The 19,772-nt window shown below is 42.2% G+C and overlaps 2 protein-coding genes across 2 annotated transcripts; both read left to right on the top strand.

Annotated features, from left to right (window-relative positions):
- Positions 1-1,753: 1,753 nt before the first annotated feature.
- On the top strand, positions 1,754-2,695 carry LOC134601742 (olfactory receptor 5AR1-like). The gene has a single exon (XM_063446245.1). The coding sequence runs from the start codon at positions 1,754-1,756 to the stop codon at positions 2,693-2,695; it is 942 nt and encodes a 313-aa protein (XP_063302315.1).
- Positions 2,696-17,119: 14,424 nt separating this feature from the next.
- LOC134601741 (olfactory receptor 5AP2-like) lies at positions 17,120-18,043 on the top strand. Its single transcript, XM_063446244.1, has one exon. The coding sequence runs from the start codon at positions 17,120-17,122 to the stop codon at positions 18,041-18,043; it is 924 nt and encodes a 307-aa protein (XP_063302314.1).
- The last annotated feature ends 1,729 nt before the right edge of the window (positions 18,044-19,772 follow it).

The following is a 19,772-nucleotide window of genomic DNA, read 5'->3' as shown; positions in this document are numbered from 1 at the left end:
GCCAGACTGATAAGAAGTGCACACTCGGTGTGCACTTCCTATCAGTCCAGCCGGGTACAGGAAACAGAAAGAGAGAGGAGCTCGGCCATGCTACAGGGAAGGGGAGGTGGAGGGGGGGTGAGTAGGGAGACCTCAGGGAGGGGGGGAAGTAAAGAGAACACAGGGAGGAGGGGGGAGTAAAGAGACCACAGGGGGAGTAAAGGGGGGGAGTAAAGAGACCATGGGGGGGAGTAAAGAGACCATGGGGGGGAGTAAAGAGACCACAGGGGGGGGGAGTAAAGAGTACACAAGGGGGGTGACTATGGAGAACACAGAAAGAGGAGGGGTGAGTAAGGAGAACACAGGGTGAGGGGTGAGTATGGAGAACAAAGTGAAGGGGTGAGTAAGGAGAACACAGTGAGAGGGGGGTGAGTAATGATAACACAGGGTGGGGGGAGTAAGGAGCACACGGAGGGAGTAAGGAGAACACGGGGGTGAGTAAGGAGAACACGGGGGTGAGTAAGGAGAACACAGGAAGAGGGGAGTGAGTAAGGACAACACAGGGAGAGGGGGTAAGGAGAACACAGGGGGGGAGTAAGGAGAACACAAGGAGGAGGGGGAAAGAGGAGAACACAGGGAGGAGGGGGGTAGAAGAGGAGAACACAGGGAGGGGGAGGTGAGGAGAACACAGGGAGGGGGAGGTGATTTTGTTTTTGAGCAATCGATCAGTATGTCTTATTAATTTACCTCTATTTAGATTGGTAGTATATAAATTGTACTTCCTTTGACAATATCTAAGTTATTACTAGTCCTATTACCTTGTTGGCAGATGGAACTCTCTACCGTGTTTCCCCGAAAATAAGTCATCCCCCGAAAATAAGCCCTAGCTTAAGAGGGAGGGGGGAGGGCAGGGTTTTTGTGGAGGGGGCAGGGGTTTTCTATAAGAGGGGACTGGGCAGGGATTTTGTAGAGGGGGAGACTGGGCAGGGATTTTGTTGAAGGGGGGACTGGGCAGTGGTTTTGTAGAAGGTGGGGGGGAGGGGGTTTGTGGAAGTGGGACTGGGCAGAGGTTTTTGTAGAGGGGGCAGGTGTTTTGTAGAAGGAGGGATTTGAAGGTTTTTTTATTGCCTATTACTGTTGTAATAGAAAAAAATTAATACATAAAAAAAAAAATAGTGGTTGTTTTTTTACATTTGAATTGGGGGAGGAGGTGCCAAGAGCTCTAGGTACACAAACGAGCCCATTATATTCTCTGCTCCTCCTACACAGCTTCCTCACCGCCCGACAGTGAGCTGTCTTCGGGATTTGACAGCATCCTGGCATCACTGCTGGGCGCGCAAGGGACCTGTGCATGAAGAGCACAGAGGTCCCAGGCTCCAACCCAGCAGCAATCACTGACCTCCAGGAAAAGGATTCACTCCAGTGCTCCCAGAGCAAGGTAGCGAGGCTGGGTAGACCTCTTTAGTATTAAATGTGTGTGCATGTGATTTTTGTGTATGTTTTGGCAGTGATTGGCTGTGTGTGTGTGTGTGGATCTGTGATTGTTTGTGTATGTATGTGATTTTGTGTGTGTGTTTGTATGCAATTGTGTGTATAGGTCTGTAATTAACATCACAACTTTTGTGATTGTGTAGACATAACATTTTTTTAATTACACAACCTACAGGATAAAATAAAATCTATTAGCCATGCTTCTCTTTGACTCACGTACATTCGTTCAAGATATTTTTTTCATTTGTATTTCCACAGTAATTTAAGGAGTCTCTTAACATATATGATGGATACAAATCAATCTCTTATTGTTGTTTTCTACTTTGATGGCATCACAGACAATCCTAATCTGGAGAAAGTTATCTTCATTATTCTCTTGGCATTTTATATTTTTACTGTTATGGGAAATACAGGGATGATACTCCTTATAACGAGAAGCCCTAATCTGCACACTCCTATGTACTTCTTCTTGAGACACCTGTCATTCATAGATATTTTCTACGCAACAGTTATCATTCCAAGAACAATGTCCGACCTGCTCTCCAATGATAAAGCCATTTCCCCCTTAGCTTGTGCCATACAAATGTACTTCTATGCCTCGTGCATCACTACTGAATGCCTCTTGTTGGCAGTAATGGCATATGATAGGTACGCTGCTATATGTAAGCCTTTACGTTATTACATTATCATGAGAAGAGACATTTGTATAATATTTTCCGCTGCATGCTATGTAGATGGTTTGCTCACTGCAATGATACATACAAAAAACATTTTTAGTTTAACCTACTGTAAATCCAATAGGATAGACCATTTTTTCTGTGATGGACCACCTGTACTAAAGCTTTCATGTTCTGATACCTCAATAGCTGAACTTGTTCTTTTTGTACTTATTGGAACAAATATGGTTTATTCTGTGATACTTGTAGTCATATCTTACACCCATATTTTCTGCACAATATTTCAAATCAAATCCACACAAGGCAGACAGAAAGCTTTTGCAACTTGTTCTTCACACCTACTCTCTATTGGTATATTATTTGGGACCATCCTGTATATGTACATGCGTCCAAACTCCATTTATTTAAATGATCGTGATAAAGTTGTGTCTGTTTTCTATACTGTGGCAATACCACTACTAAATCCAATCATATACAGCCTGAGAAACAAGGATGTGAAGAAAGCTTTTATTAAAGTCAGTAAACAGAATTTTCCAGTAGGGAAATAATAATAATATATAAAATAAAGCTTTTATTAAAGTCAGTATTTGAATACTCCACGCTTCTTAAGTACCGTAATTATATATATGGCAAAGAAATGATTTACAGTTAAATATATGGTCAAGCTACCGCATGGTTTTTTAGACCTTTTATGATCTAAGTCTGAGAGAGTTCCAATTTTCTTTACTGTCACTGCTTTAATATTATTAAAAACAAAGCCAATAGCCAATGGCAGATGAGGACATTATAATATTAGCAATACAAGCATGGATTTCTAACTTCACATAATTTCTGCGCCATTTTAGATTATTTCCCCTCCCAAACCTGGAAACTTTAAATAAATCAAAATTACTCACCTTACATCCACCACCAGACTGGTGTCTGTGCAGCTTCAGAGATCCTTAATGATAATTCTCTCAGCCATCCTAATGCTTCATCATAGGGAAACATTGGGGGCTAGTGTGCATGTTTAGTTATCGCAGTGCTGCTCTACTCAGCATCTCATCATGCAGATCGTGAAGACACATAATTATAGGGCCAAGAAAATGTATGGTTATGTGGCCCCTCTCTATCTCCTGGGCCCTTATGGTTAATCCTGCTTTGCCGAATTACAGCATCTAGAGGTGTCCCTAAGCAATGTAAACACTGCCTTTTCTCAGAAAATATAAGATAATTTCTTGTAAACTAGAAAATAAAATAAATCACGTTATCTACTTATCCCACATATATTTTGGGTAGTGTACTAGATCATAACAGGGCTCAATATATCGAATATGCAGAAAAAAGGCAGCCAAAACTCATTTATGCAACCTGCCCCACTGCAGTTACCTGATGGGTCTTTCAACACACCACACTCCTCTGTTGCAGTCACAACACTTACTGTAAGTCCATGTGTATTAGTCAAGTAATAGCTGTATCTGGAATGTGAGGAAATCTTGTAACACAACATCCAAGCGTCAGCTTGTAACAACTGGCTTTAGTAAGTCAAACCATAAATCAGACACCTGCCAAGACCCTCCCACGTAAAGCGTTTCATGATGAGCTTAGCACTTACTCATATTAGTTTGCATAAGTGTCACATCCTGTCCTGTTCTGCGGAGATGTCTGGCCTTGGCTTCTGGTATCCAGTACTCTTTTTACAATTCTTGTTTAGTTTTTCTGGTTTTCTTGGAGTACTTTGCCGCAGTTGGTGGGCTGCATACATCTTGACCATTTATGTATGTCTAAATCTCCAATATTTTACATATATCGTACTTAGTTTTGTCTCCTCTTGTTTTGCCTATTATATCTTGTCTTTTTTTATTTTGTCTCGTATTCCCAGTTCATGTACAGTCCTGTCCTGCCCTGTTCATGTTTGCCTCATGTCTATTGTACATGTTCTGGGTTCTGCTTTCTGTCCTGCAGCGGTTCTGGGTTCGTCTAGTCTTGCCTTGTTTTCTTGTTTGGTGTCTGTTCTAGCCTTGCCTTGTTTCTGTACTGGATACATATCTGCTGCAGAACCTCCCTATCCAGTTCCTGAGAGGTCTGCATATCAAGCTCCTAGCTCTTGGGATCCACAGAAGCTGCATCAGGGCCTTGGTATGTGGCCGCACAAACGCTGGTGCTCAACACCAGGGGGCGTGTGGTTACCCTGCACTAGGCCCTGTTAGTTCATTACAACGCTGGAGACTCCCATCATCATCAGGCACTCAGGGGTCCGATTTACCCGTGACAGATGGCCGTAGGCACTTGGATTTCGTGGAGTGGACTTTGCAGCTTTCCTGACATGTTCTGTCTGTGTCATGTCCTGCCTGGTTCTTCTGCATGCAAGAGATCCTGTATCTGGACCAGTCTGCTGGAGATGGCTTCCTTATATTTGTCGTGAAGGAGGTCGATCTGCTAAGCTGTACGGTGGTCGCTTCAGGTGTTCTCTTGTGATGCTTGGTTCCTGGTTCCTTGTTCTGGTTTCTTTTGGTTATTCGGCATGCAAGAGATCCTGTATCTGGACCAGTCTGCTGGAGATGGCTTCCTTATTTTTGTCGTGGAGGAGGTCAATCTGCTAAGCGGTACAGTGGTCGCTTCAGGTGTTCTCTTGTGTTGCTTGGTTCCTGGTTCCTTGTTCTGGTTCCTGTTTTGTGGCAGTGCTCCTATTCTGGAGTGGATCTCGGTCCTGGCTGGTGGTTCCTTTGCAAGAGACCTTTCCAAAGGAATTAAAGTAGCAATGTGGGCAGCAAATTCCTTTCTGCTGTGTTGAGGAATCCTTGCCTCCGGTAAGTCTAGAGGACTTAGTTGCTGGATCCTCGCTTCTTTCCTGGTCTCTGCCTGAGAGCTGCTTGTCGAGCCCAGAGGTCGCTCCTTAAGAGGGGAGTTATGCCACATCCTGTTCTGTTCTGCGGAGATGTCTGGCCTTGGCTTCTGGTATCCAGTACTCTTACAATTCTTTGTTACAGTACTTTTACAAGAATTTACAATTCTTGTTTAGTTTTTCTTGTTTTTTCTGGTTTTCTATTCCATGTCTGGTTTTCTTTATGCTGGGTTTTCTGGGTTCATTCCTGTATTCTGTTCCTGGAATTCCCAGTCTCTTGGATTCCTTTAAATGTTTGTTTTTATGTTGCCACACCCTTTCCTTTTCCATTAATCCTTTTGTTTCAGTTGGTTCCTGCAGGCAGTTGCTACAAGTCATCTGCCCTTTTCTTGCAGGTAAGTGCTGTGTGTGTTTTATTATTGTTTATTTAGTCTTGCATATCTAGGTAGATAGGACCCACCTTAATTGGAGTACTTTGCCGCAGTTGGTTGGCTGCATACATCTTGGCCATTTATGTATGTCTAAATCTTCAATGTTTTACATATATAGTACTTGGTTTTGTCTCCTCTTGTTTTGCCTATTATATCTTGTCTTGTTTTATTTTGTCTTGTATTCCCAGTTCATGTACAGTCCTGTCCTGCCCTGCTCATGTTTCCCTAATGTCTTGTGTACATGTTCTGGGTTCTGCTTTCTGTCCTGCTCCGATTCTGGGTTCTTTAAGTCATGTCTTGTTTGGTGCCTCTTCTAGTCTTGGCTGGTTTCTGTACTGGATACATTTCTGCTGCAGAGCCCCCCTATCCATTTCCTGGGAGGTCTGCATATCAAGCTCCTAGCTCTTGTGATCTGCAGTAGCTGCATCAGTGCCCTGGTATGTGGCCGCACGAACGCTGGTGCTCAACACCAGGGGTCGTGTGGTTATTCTGCACCAGGCCCTAATAGTCTATTTCCATGCTGAGACTCCCTTCATCATCAGGCACTCAGGGGTCCCGGTCTCCGTACCGCCACCCGTGACAATAAGTTAACAGAGCCAAGCAATTATCTCATCTTTACATCAATTCACAATTATAAGAAGTTTGAAAATGGCTAGCTAGTTGAGTTCTTTTTTCTTCTGCCTTGACATCTTTCACATGTTTTCTAATTGTTGCATTCAAACACCTGGAAGTTTGACCAACGTATTGAATATTACATTTATTTTTAAAATTAATTAAATTCTTAATTGTTGCTTTGCATATACGTACAATATTTCATAAAAGCATGATCAGCCACATTTTAGGTTCAACCTGCAGGTCATTTTAACACGTAGTACAGAGTGTAACACATACATCGTAAACATACGCATATGCATATATCTGTTAAGTCAACTAGCTACTGTCTGGAATATGTTAGCTAAAAGTTGCATATCATCATGGGGAGCACACTAGGTCAGATAGGGGGAGAACCTATACTGTCACAGCTAAAATGCAACCTGTAGGTACAGAGTTAGGGATTTAAAGCTGAAGTATATGTCAGTATAGTTAGGCTATTATAGAAACAGTCAGTAGAGAGTTATACATTTTTAAGGAAAACACGGTTGGTCAGTTAAAATTTAACAAAATAAAACTGGTAATGACCACTGTGTTCCAACTCACTTTGGCGGTACTGCACCTTAATGTAAGAAGCTCAAGACAAGAATGCAAAACAGAAAGTATAAACAATAGCATAAAGAGCACATTAAGCTTCCAAGGAGTGGATGGGCTTAGAGAAGACATGTTGTTATCAGCTGGTCATGAGAAAGTCTCATTATACAAGCTGCAATGCTGCCTAGGTTGGCAATATCCACTCAGCCTATACCCAAGTTCAGAAAGTACTTTCTATATATATATATATATATAGAGTGGGTGAGAGGTTGCATTACGATGGGTACAAAGTGGTGCATCCCCCCAGTCCTGGGCCAGTATATAGGCAAGCATCTGTGCTCTACGGACTTGGGGGCTCAAAGAGTCCAAGTCCTTCCCCAAAAGGGAGAAACAGAAGATCCAGATGTGGCTGGCAGTGGTCGGTCTCCTGTCTATGTGGATGATGAGATTTGGTCTCACCCCTATTAACCTTTGGGTCAGGTGGGCTAGTAGCAGAGGAAATGTGCGCTTTCGTAAACTGTGTGCCCGAGGGGGCCTACGCTCCACTTGATTCTTTCCTCTACATTCTCACTCCACTAATGCTGAAATAACAGAGCTGCTTGCCGTGTCTCCAGAGAGGCCCAAAGGCAGTCAAATATTTCATCCAGTTGCTGCAGGGATAGCTCAACATAATCCTGATGTTCCTTCGCAGACTGTATATGTTGCATACCACGAGAATCAACCATCTTGATTAGGTAAGTTGAGATCCCCGCTTGCTTAGGTACAGCGGTAGAGGACCATGCCAATGCACTTGACAAGCCACTGGGGACCAAGATAACCGCCACCAGTCCAGAGGGCGAAAAATAGGACCACAATATACCCCATTAGGGCTTAGCTCTAAGAGCGATTGGCCACCTCACCTGTCCGTCAATCACACTAGGCTTCTTCAGGACCTCTGGGAAATGCAGTGGGAACAATCAACTCAGATACCTCGAGGTACGCCCATGTCATGGAAGCAGCCTGTAGATTTGCTCCAAGTGCTCATGATCCCTCTTCTCTCCTCAGTGGTTTTGACGTTGCCCGCTTTAGGTTCGCCTCCTTTTATTACACAGCACAAGCACGCCGACTTCATGATGCTGATGATGTCACGGCTCACCAAAACAATCCAATTTGATTGTTTTGGAGGTGTGGCCATAAAATTAAAGAGACACACTATAAAAAGAGTTCCTAGAACATAGGTCATTGCCCTGTTGTGGTTCGAGTTGTGTTCCCAATATTGCATTTATATTCCTGTGTATTTTCTGGTTCTGACCTTGGCTTTGTTTGACAAATCTACTTTCTATACTTGGCTATTGTTATATCGCTACTTCCCTATTACACTCTGCTTGTTGGATCTCTCTGTATTCCTGACACCCTACTAGCACCAAAAGCAAGTAATGCTTAAAAATAATCATTTTGGTGTGCTGGTAGTCGATTAATCAGCTTAATAGAAAGATCAGGCATCAAGTTAATTTGAAACGCCTTCACCCGCCGTGGTTCTTAGGCCCCATCCCTCCCCCCCCCCAAATATTACATTTAGTACATGTGAGCAGATCGACCACATGGGATTTTATATACTCCTTAATATCAACATTCTTCCTGTAACTGAATAAATAAACACCTTTGTAACTTACACATACCAGTAGCTCAAATAGGTTCTCCCTCGACATATATACATGTCACATGTAGACAGCCAGAAGTCTGTCGATAATTTGAAATATAAAGACTTGGTGACAAGACATCACGTAATGTTCTTCAGTGGTTTGTATTGCACTAGGAGTGCTTTCTCTGTTCCCTCCCCCCTACTTTTGTCTCCTTAACTACAGATATAAACTGTACAGTGTAACAGCTATAAGTATATACACATATACACCTGGGCTTGTAGACACCCTATAAGGGATCACACTTGCTTGCACTGTATCATCTGTTTGTAAATACTTCTCAACACTTGAGGGGTTCTGTACATATGTATGCGCACCAGCACTTTTCTGTTTTGTGATTGTTTCTGTACCTTATTACCTGGGTATATTGTGGGTGCTGCAAAGCTATTTAGATTTTATCTTAATTTTTTGCGCCAACTTATCTACTGCACATTTCTTCAGTGGTTAGCAATACATTTGCACTTCTTATTATGATTTTCAACCAAATTCTCTAATTGAGAGTCATTACCTAACACTCTTAGATGTTTTAGGATTATTCTTTTCAAATGTTCAAACTGAGGACTGCAAGAAGTCACTGTAAGGAATTATTAGCTTTCACAAAAACAATTTTCATTCCATTACCATATTTTCTTATTAAGAGATGAACTCTTTTCTACTAGACTGTAAAGCTCTAAAGAGGGCTCTGCCAATTATTGTTTCTGAATACCACGAGTCCACCCACAGGGCTCCTACCGAGTCCGCTCACAATGATGCAGGACTGAATATGGTGTATGTATAGTTGATGTGAATTAGAATTTGTATAATGAATGCAGAGTGCATGTGTAATGGATGTAGTGTTTGTGTGGCGAATGCAGAGTGTGTGTTTGTGTAGCAGATGCAGTGTGTATAGTAAACGCAGAGTGTGTTTGTGGATGTGGTGTATGTACAGTGAATAAAGAGTGTTTGTGTAGTGGATGTAGTGTGTAGTGGACCCCGGGTAACCTGACCGGTTACCTCCACTATTATCTTCCTTCAGCCGCTCAGGAACCACTTAGAGTATCAAAAGATCCATTTCCCCCCAGTAACTGGGCGACACACAGCTCTGGAGGTACAATAAAATGTTGTTGCCACACACGGCTTTTATGCATAGCCAAGGGGTCTTCCACACACATAAACATGGGGTTATCACAGGATCCTTTATGCTTGGGGGGGTCGCAATTCCTTTGTCTCCCAAATATGAAAAGCCTGCCACTCCAGCGAGGGGGTCTCCTACACAGGATGACAGGGGTTCTTCATCCCATGAGCCTCTGTGTCTGGGAGCCAAGGCGCGGGAAGAGAGACCGTCCCAGAAAAGCTTCAGACAGAGTCCTCTCCCTGGTCTCTAAACAGCAAACACACTCGGAATAGGCCCACATGTGTGCAGTTTGTGCTTTATTGGGCCTAATACAGATGACTTGCATTGTGGGAATACAAGTTGTGGCAACCATCTTAGATAAGGGCAATTGCAAGAAAGTTCCTAAAATAAAGGGAAAATTACAGTAAACATCCCAAACTTATTTGGTAAGTATTTGCAGGGTCTCCAGACATGGATAAGTGCTGTCTTCAGCCTGTTTTAAAGCTGTTTCGCTGGTTTCTTATAGAATTTAACAGTGCACTTTTTTTCTTAATACTTTACCACAGGTAATATTTAGTTAATATTATTTGCCAGATGTCTGATTCTTCACCAGGATCTGGTTATGAGGAGAAAAGAGTGGAAGGAATCGGTTATGCACTGACTTCCTCCAGAAGGTTGTCGCTTCAGCATGACCTATCACTGTGCAGCCACATGACATGCGGGCAGGGCTTACAAAGTAAGTTCCAGAGGCCTTAGGGGTAAGAAAAGAGGCCAGGCTTTACCCTGTGGAGGAAGTTATTTCCAACCCCAGAACTACACCACCCAAGTTGCACACTTATGGATCATAGGTGGACACAGACCTGTCCAAAATGTTACGCCTACCATTGCAGGAGGCCAGCCAGCTGTGACTTCCGCTGCTGTTTCTACAAACATGAAATATGTGATTAAAGATCTAAAGGCTACTATGGAGAGAGATATTAAAAGCCAAGACTGAAGAGGCAGTCTGAAGTCTTCAGGTTACAACAGACTTTTTCACAGAAACTTCCTTAGATGTAACTAGGATATTCTCTGGATCAAATGGCTTTATCTATAGCAGCTAAGAAAGCATTATGGTTCTGTTTCTGGGATGATGACTCATCCTCCAAGTCTGCCCTCTACACCATTCTATTTGAAGGGGTGGTGCTGTTTGGGAAAACTTTGGATAATTCAATTGAAAAGGCGAATGAGGGCTGCACGATATTGGTACCTCAGGATGGAAGTTCCAAGGATCCCAGCTCCTCATAGTCTGACCGGAGAACCTCCAGTGACCAGTATTTCTGAGTTACATGGAGCTACTGGCCCTGCAGGGAATACTCCAGAGGTAACTCATGGCAGTTGGTAAACCTGCTTTTCAAGGTTCTAATGGAGCTATAAAGCAGTTGTTTTGCTCTTCAGCAATGAACATATCTCCTCCAGTACTAGGAGCCTCATTTTTCTGATCACACATACCTGGGCTCGTCATACTCTGGAGGCTTGAGTGGTATCCATGGTCCAGATTGATATAGACCGGAGTTTTTTCTTCAGGCAAAGGAGTCTCCATACCAACAGGAGTATTAAGACCAATGAATCAAAAGGTAAAGCACTGAAGGAAGAAGCCTTCTGGACGAAGAGGTGATTTTTTTTAGGTCCCAGAACAAGAGCAGTTCCAGGGACAAGTTTTGCCTCTCTTCTGGTGCTAAGAGGAAAAGCACATGAAAGCCTACACTGGACCTAAGAGGGGCCAACAAGAGGCTGAATGTCAGAGTCTTCGGAATGGAGTCAATCAGATCCATATCGCAAGCAATCTGGAAGGATAATTTCCTTACCTCTATATATCTCAAGGATGCTTACTTTCAGTCCAATCTGCAGAAGAAATCTTTGGCATTAGCTCAAAAGAGAACTTCCATGTTAGTGCACTACCATTTGGCCTCAATGCGGCCCCAAGAATCTTTCTATGTGCTTATAGTGTTATTGAGAGTCCAGAACTCCACCGGGTTCCATTATCTGGAGGATCTACTTCTGATAGCCTTAGACCCTCAGAAGGCAGGCACACAGAGGTATATAGTTCTTTCATAACTCCTAAAGTTTGGCTGCTTGATGAATATCAAGAAAAGCAGTTTCAGACCAGCTCAGTGGTTGACATTCCCGAGTGCTCTGCTTTTCCCTATCTCGGGAACAGTTCCACAGATTGTAAAGGTTTTCTCTCCCAGTTTCTTAATTTCTGCTTGGTAACAGCAAGAAAATAGATGCAACTACTAGGAATCCTGACTTCCACCAGCAGACTTGTCAGATGGGCCCAATGGCATCTCTGCATTCCTTACAGATCCTTCCTATGGTCTAACAATAGAAAGATTATTGGAGCCAGCCACTTACTATGTCCCCATCAGTGGAGTTACATCTTACCCTGGCAGCTGATTAGATCTCTGAGTTTCCAGTGAACAGAACCTCATTGGTCAATTATTAGCTCGAATTCCAGTTTTTATAAGATTGGTTGCACAGTGTTTGGACCATGTTGCACAATATTTCCATTCATTTGTATGGAATTAAGAGTCATTTTCAAGGCTCTTCTTCACTTCAGAGGCTTGCTGAAGAACGAGTGGGTCCAAATTTGCTCAAATATCAATGCACCTGTATCCTATATTTATCAAGATGGGTCTCACAGATACGTATTGTTGGAATTCCAGCCCATAATGATCAGGGCACAGAAGAACAAACAGTGGCTCAGAATACAATGGCTGTTTGCTGGAGCCGAATAACTGTGGACAAGGTGGATTGGCAACCATGTCCTGACGTATCCTCGGGGTTGACGCAGATTGTCTGATACTCTACATAGATCTGATGGCCATTTCCTGGAACTACCAGGTCCTGAAGTATTTTTTACATGCTAGGACCAGAATGCTCAGGTTCAGGATACACTGACTCAAATTTAGAATTTTAGTCTGATATACATATTTTCCTGTTTTCGACTTTCCTAAAAAGGCAATGCAAAAGGTGACAGTGGAAGACCGTGTCGACTCTAATTCCTATGATGAATAAGATGATTCTGGAACCTCCAAGGGAAATTCCAGTACGTCCAGACCTATTACAAGGCCCCATGACACACCAGGTTCCTCAAGTTCTGTTGTTGGTGCGGGAGTCCATATTAGTATAGGCATCCCTGAGACGGTCATTGAGATACTCTTACAATCCTATACAGGCTTTACTAAGCTTGACATGCTTTTGTCTGTTGGAATTACTCCTCGTTCAGGCCTTGAAAGGTTCTGTGTTATAACACTCTAGAGGAGCACTTAGCTGCACTTTGCTTCATATAGGCATTGATTGAAATCATGCCTCCACTGAGTGTGGTGAAGCCAATATGTGACGTACCACTGGTCTCACGGGCCCCGACTGAACCATTATTCAAACCTCTAGAAGGAGCTTCCATGGTGGTAGCACAGAAAGTGCTGGTGGCTGGTACCCCAGTAAGGAGAATGGGTGAACTCCAGGCTTGATCCTGTGAACCCCTTTCACTACTTTTCAACAGATATGGTCGTCTTGCATTTGGCACCTGAAGATCCTGCCTATGGTGAATGCTTATCTATGTCATTCTCTACCTGTACTGAAGGGTACCGATTGAGCGTTGATGCCCCTGGTGCTTTGCTTCATGTAAGCAACAATTAAACTCAAGCCTCCGCTGAGGTTGTTGAAACCAATATGTGACGTACCACTGGTCTCACGGACTGTGACTGAACCTCTAGCAGGAGCTTCCATGATGTTGCTGGTGACTGGTACCTCAGCAAGGTGAATGTGTAAACTCCAGGCTTGATCCTGTGTACCCCCATTCACTGAATTTCAACAGGATATGGTTGTCTTGCATGTAGCACCAGAGATCCTGCCTAACGTGAGAGCCTTTCAATGCCATTCTCTACCTGTACCAAAGGATTTAGGGCATTCTCCACTAGTGCTGTTACAGCGTCTCGTGGGCTTCCATGGCAATGGTCTCTGCTGAAACTTTGTAAAGTTGGCATTTGGACCTTTTTGAACTAGTTTGTCCTGCATTACATATTGGACATTGAAGCAATTAATGAGGCACAATTTGGACGTCACGTCTCTACCTGTGCTGGAGGGTATCAGGGCACTCTCCTCTCATGCTGTTGCAGCATCATGGGTTGCCATGGCAATGGTTTCTGCTGACACTTTTTGTAAGCTAGCATTTGAACCTCTTTAGACCCGTTTGTCTGGCATTTCATACTGTTCGTTAAAACAGTCTATGATGCACAATTTGGTACTCAAGTACTTAACTCAGTTCATTCTTCTATCTATGTTGAATTATTCTGATTATTTGATTGGCTATTCTGTCCCTCCCTTTGTAAGCTTGGGTATTCCCCATGTGCATATGCTACCATGATTAGCCAGGAAAGTAGAAAATGTATTCATACTTACCGTAATTTTCTTTTCCTGGCTATTATTCATGGCAGCATATATTTCCCACCCATTAATGTCTCTATTTATGTACTGTAGAGCTTGTAAACTGACTGAGGACCTTAGGGATGGAGCCTCCTTTTAAAACCTTGGTGGTTTTCCTGTCCTATCGGCTATAGGGGAGGAGCTAACCCATGTGTATATGCTGCCATGAATAATAGCCAAGAAAAGAAAATTACGGTAAGTATGAATACATTTTCCACTATCTTAGCAAACAAATATGGGAATTCGGTTACACTAACTGGCCATATTGTGTTAAAACACAGAAAAAAAGAAAGAAAGAGCTAGGGGTAGTGCCACAATTTTGATATGTACAGTGATATATACAGTATGTATTATATAATAGATAAACACATATATAGTCCAAAATGGTAAAACAAGTCCAAGAGATAATGTAGATATGCACTTATCAGAACAATTTCTCTACCAAGTGTCTGGGTAATTCATCAATGGGCATAGCAGCGTGGGTTCAGCAGTGGTGTCCGTATGAAACAACAGAAAGGAATAATAGGGTAGTATGTTCTTACAAGGGAAAATAAAAGGAAAATGATATAGTCCTACTCACGTTTATGGAGCTGCAACTAGCTCTAGTATCAATGGCATACAGTAGTACAATTCTTCATTTTCACGTATCCTTGCAAGTGGGGATTGCATATCAAGATGCTTATTAGACAGCATGATTATTGCAGAGATGTGCCTTAGGCTGGCCACAATAAAAGGTCACTCTAAAATGTGCAGGAATACCAAGACTGAGACATTGTAGAGGACATTTCCATTGCCACAGTGATGTGCAGTCTGAAAAGAGCCATAAGAGCCGTATCAATGGTGCCAGGTAAAACCTTGTGGGTCCACACACCCACATGTTCATCTGACATCAGAGACTAGGTAAGAGGGCAGCATGTTGGGTATGTTGGGTGTGTTGCCCCCAAGCACACACAAATACACATGATCTCTCAGTCTTTAAAAAATCTAACTTGTTATTAGCTAAGGTGGGCCCATTTTCAGGTCTACACTTATTTGTTACTCACTTCCCTTGCATTTTAGTACCTGAATTAAAACAAAGTAGTTGATCTATTCCCTCAAGTATATCTTTCCAATTTAGAACAGAGCTAATAATTAGTACAGAGTAAACCTACACATTAATTTCTCTAAAATAATAGTATAATACCTGAAGGAATTTGTTCCAGCTCTGCTCTCTGTACCAGCATATTTCTTCAGCACATTGATTCAATTGCTCATCAGCTATGCTTTCTCCTTTATTGTATTCTAATTAACCAGTCTAGTGGGATCTAATTACCTGACGTTTTCTGGATCCCATATCTTTATTAGCCAGCTATAAAACTACAACTCTGTATGATATTTTCATTGCTAGAGCATTGTAGCACTGTGGGTACAACCGTCTTTCGTAAGACATTTGTCATTTTATAACCATGCTCTAGTCGTGACTTCCTTTGTACCAGCTTTGGTTATCTCAATCTTGCTATTTTCTTATCCTGTATTTTTTAAGTTCCATAGGAACACTACTTTCAGTATATATTCAGAAGCAGCAAATATTCACAAGGTTTCTCATATCATGGTATTCACTTCTGCTTTTATTTTGGTTGCAATATTTAACCAACTGCTTATCAGAGTGCACCCTATCTAGAGTCCTAGACTATCTGTATACAGATTATCATTACTGTCATGGTTTATTTTCTCGTAGATGTTAAACATTGCTTCACTCCAGCTTTGCTACTGGAGGATTCAAATACGTTTTAGTATGTCACGTCTGGTCAGTCTCTTTTGTTGGAATTGTTTTTTCAGGCCTCCTTTATGCTCCTCTATTTGAAGCTTTGTATTAACATGACAAGATAAATAAATAGAACATTGAGGTCTGATAAAAGTTACTGGACCTATCTAGTAAACTTCAATAACCTAAACAGAAAGTTTTCTATTCTAGTGATGAACAAATACATTGATAATTTGCTTTCTCCCCTAAAACTGTACCATTTGAAGGTTAGAGGGTACACGCTCAAATTCCCCCCGTACTAGCATGAGGTGAGTGTCAGGATTACAGACTGATCCAGCACGTAGAATTGTGTAATACAGAGGACTGATAGGTAATGTATACCGGACCTTAGAATGGCCGAACTAACGTACCAAAGAATAGTCAGGAATAGCCGAGGTCAAGGGAAACAGAAAGAGACACAACAATAAGGAAAAGTCAGGAGTCAGGGATGCCAGAAAACAGGGAAGTCAAAAACAATGCCAAAGTCAAATAACCAGAATTACCAGAATCAATAACGCGCTCTCGGACAACCACAAGGGAAACCACGACAGGGCACTGAGCAGGATGAGAACTGGGCCTAAATACCCCTCCTCTGGATCGGATAGGCTGTAATTGGCCTTTGGCCCCAAAGGCAGTTATCAGGGTCCCATTTGCATAATTGCTGCTCAGCACAAACCCTCCTGTGGATTTGATTGTTACTCGGCACAACTTTTCATGTCTGAACAGTAAATTCCATTAATCACATTTTTATAAGCGGATGAATACCTGACAGAGAGTTCAATATTCATTCGATAAATGGATCAATTAAGTAACTGTTAACTATGTTTGATGATTAAGAGTATTCTATATTTGGACATATAACTCCTACAGGTGTAGTGTTTTTATTCATGAAAAACATTGAAGAATTTAACGCAAAGTGTTTATTTTATGTGTTAATTTATTACTCATTGACTAGTTGCATCTGTAAAGGTTCTGTCCATCTAGTTACAGATTTATATAGCACATGTACAGAGCGTGCTTTGATTGCTATGCTTGTATTTCGTAAACTCATTAGAGAGCAGTGAGAAAGAGGTTTGAAAGGGAATCCTTTTACCAGGATGTATAACACTGAAGGCTTAGCCATTTATAACATGGATCAGTCTTGTGCCAATTATTGACATTGTATTCCTCATGCTAAAATATATGCATTTGTATTTTGTGGAATCTATTACATGCTGGCTTACAAGCAAAGTGTGTTTGGATGTGTGAGCCTGGAGACTAATGCGAGAAATTATATTATCTCTTTAACTAGTGCCCACCACCAATGAAACGGTTATTTCAAATTGTTTGGACAGTAGTAAAGGGCTACATTTGTATGGGCAATATTTTACTTTTTACCATTATCGTTGTACATAGTAACATATTTATCAAGCTAAATCTCATTTCCCAATATGTTTTATTGAGTAGTTTTTCATTTATTCTATATAATATTACTGCATTATTATCTGTAGTTGTATTTACTTATATAAGAGTGATGGAGAAAAACCACTCCTTGGTTCATGTTTTCTACTTTGATGGCCTTTCAGATATTCCTAATTTGGAAAAGATTATCTTCATTATTTTTTTAGCTCTCTATATATTCACTGTTATGGGTAATGGGGGGATGATATTTCTGATAACAAAAAGCTCTAATCTGCATACTCCTATGTACTTCTTCGTAAAGCACCTGTCATTCATAGATATTTTCTACTCAACGGTTATCATTCCAAGAACAATGTCTGATTTGCTTTCCAGTGATAAAGCCATTTCCTTCATAGCTTGTGCAGCACAGCTGTACTTCTATTGCTTTTGTGCAATGACGGAATTCTTCTTGTTGGTTATAATGGCATATGACCGGTATGCTGCCATATGCAAGCCATTACTTTATTACGTTATAATGAGAGAAAAAATGTGTATAACTCTGACTACTGTATGCTATACAATATGCTTCCTCAGTGCATTGATACATACCAATAACATTTTCAACTTAATTTACTGTAAATCCAACAGGATAGCCCATTTCTTCTGCGATGTACCACCAATCTTAAAGCTGTCTTGTTCTGATACTTCGTCCAGTGAGCTTGTTATTTTTACTTTTATGGGAACAAATGTGCTTGTTTGTGTACCAGTCCTTATAATTTCTTATAGCAATATATTCTATGCCATAATTAGAATCAACTCCACAGAAGGAAGGAAGAAAGCTTTTGCAACATGTTCATCTCACCTACTTTCAACTGGTATATTATTTGGGACATACCTTTACATGTACATGCGTCCAACCTCCATTTTTTTAAGTGATCAGGATAAAGTGGTCTCTGTCTTCTACACAGTGGTAATACCTATGCTTAATCCAATAATATACAGCCTGAGAAATAAGGATGTGAAGAAAGCTTTTCTTAAAGTCAGCAAAGTAAATTAATACATCATGTGTTGCAAAAGGGTTTGTTAACAGTTATACATATAATCAATAACGTTTCTGAAAAGATGGGCATTGCTCTAAACCTGAGAATGTATGGTTACCGTTGTTTTCCAAAATGCACAAGATATCACCTTGAAGAGATTTCAAGACTTAACATATAAGTATGGAAACTCATCAGGTTCAACACCCCTTCCAAAAACATACCATCCTGCTCTTAACTATCAACTACCACATTTAAATTAGCTGTTAAAGTTGTTAAATATACATCCTAGGAAGTTCTATCAGTTTTACAATACCTCCTAACAATGTCCTTTAACTCTTCTCACTATTTCCAGGCAGAATGTTCAAAGCACAGATTGGGTCAAGGTCAATCCTTTTTCTGGCACCGTATTAAGATTGACATGGCGGGGGGGCGGAGTCTGACCGCCAAGCTGCACGGACGTGGGGGAGAGGAGCTCCGGTCGGGTGGGCAACAAAATTGGCACAAACTACAAAAACGAAGCCCAAAGACCACACAGGGGGCACCACCCACGTCGGGGGTGCACTCCGGTGTCGGACGATACATTTCCAGAGCCAAACAAAAGAAACGCCGACTGCGGCCTGCTGGAGTGAAAGCTGGGGAGAGGCGGCGCTCTCTCCAACACCGGACCCCCAGGAAAATCTGCTGACAACCCACTCCCCCCCCCTCTGGACCCATTAGACAAGCGGACCAAGACAGCAAATGAGTAATCTCAACCACACAGCCTGCTAGTGCAAGAAACAACCGAGGCACATCCAAGATGGCCGCCCAGCATGGTACAAGGAAGAAAAATGCGGACAGTTACCTACCCTTTCATTCCCTGGAAGCACTTGACCGGCTTGGCCTAAGCTTCTGTATGATACTATGTGACAGGGGAGTACCCTACCAACGAGCGGCCCACACAGTGGCCTCGTGGATTCAACCTATTACCCGTAGGCGCCACTATGGACTCCCAACTCAGACCTTCCAAGTGGCTAACAGGCGCCGAAAGTTGACTAGGTGGGTGGCATAGCCTCACCACATGGGTGCACGTACCCGCTCCCACTCTCAACAGAGCGAGACCGCCGGGCAAACCCTATGCTCCAGCAACTCACCCAAGCACATCATCTCGAACCAGCAAGATGCCAGACAGCACCACAGGGACATAGTTGCACGCCACGCCGGCACGTAAACAAAATCCCTGCAGAACACGGCTGAAGCTGGACTGAGGCCCAGAGACTCATGCTACCCGGGCGCATGCACTGGCCCCCTAGCACACAAGAGTGGGAAAGTCCAACTGGAATCCCATGCATACAACTCCCCTGAGCGCACGCATTTCGGGGAATGTACCCTGCCATCAGCGGGCATCGGGTGAACTGATCTCACGAACTGGGACTTAATAAAGGCAAATGACCACCTACCTTCTATCTCCACACGGTATCTGCGGACATAACACTCTAACAGTAACTCCCCCCTGTGCCAGCAACTTCCAATAGGCATGATTGATTTACGTTGCACATGTAATGTTTCTAAAGCTCACAGTGTTAGGAACTGAGAACGAATGGCCAGACCACTGAGTAACTCAACTGTATATTGTTTGAATTTATCCCTATGATTGTGTCTAACTCAAATGCCAGCTAACTTAGCATGCTTCACTTGCATTTAATGATGTAGTTGCTTATGATATGTACCTCTTGTTCTCTTATTTTATCACTGTCTACCCTAGCTAGA

The sequence above is a fragment of the Pelobates fuscus genome, chromosome 3, assembly GCF_036172605.1.
Source record: "Pelobates fuscus isolate aPelFus1 chromosome 3, aPelFus1.pri, whole genome shotgun sequence".
Taxonomy (NCBI): Eukaryota; Metazoa; Chordata; class Amphibia; order Anura; family Pelobatidae; genus Pelobates; species Pelobates fuscus.
The sequence above is the reverse complement of the archived record's forward strand: the minus strand, read 5'-3'. Positions and strand labels throughout refer to the sequence as shown.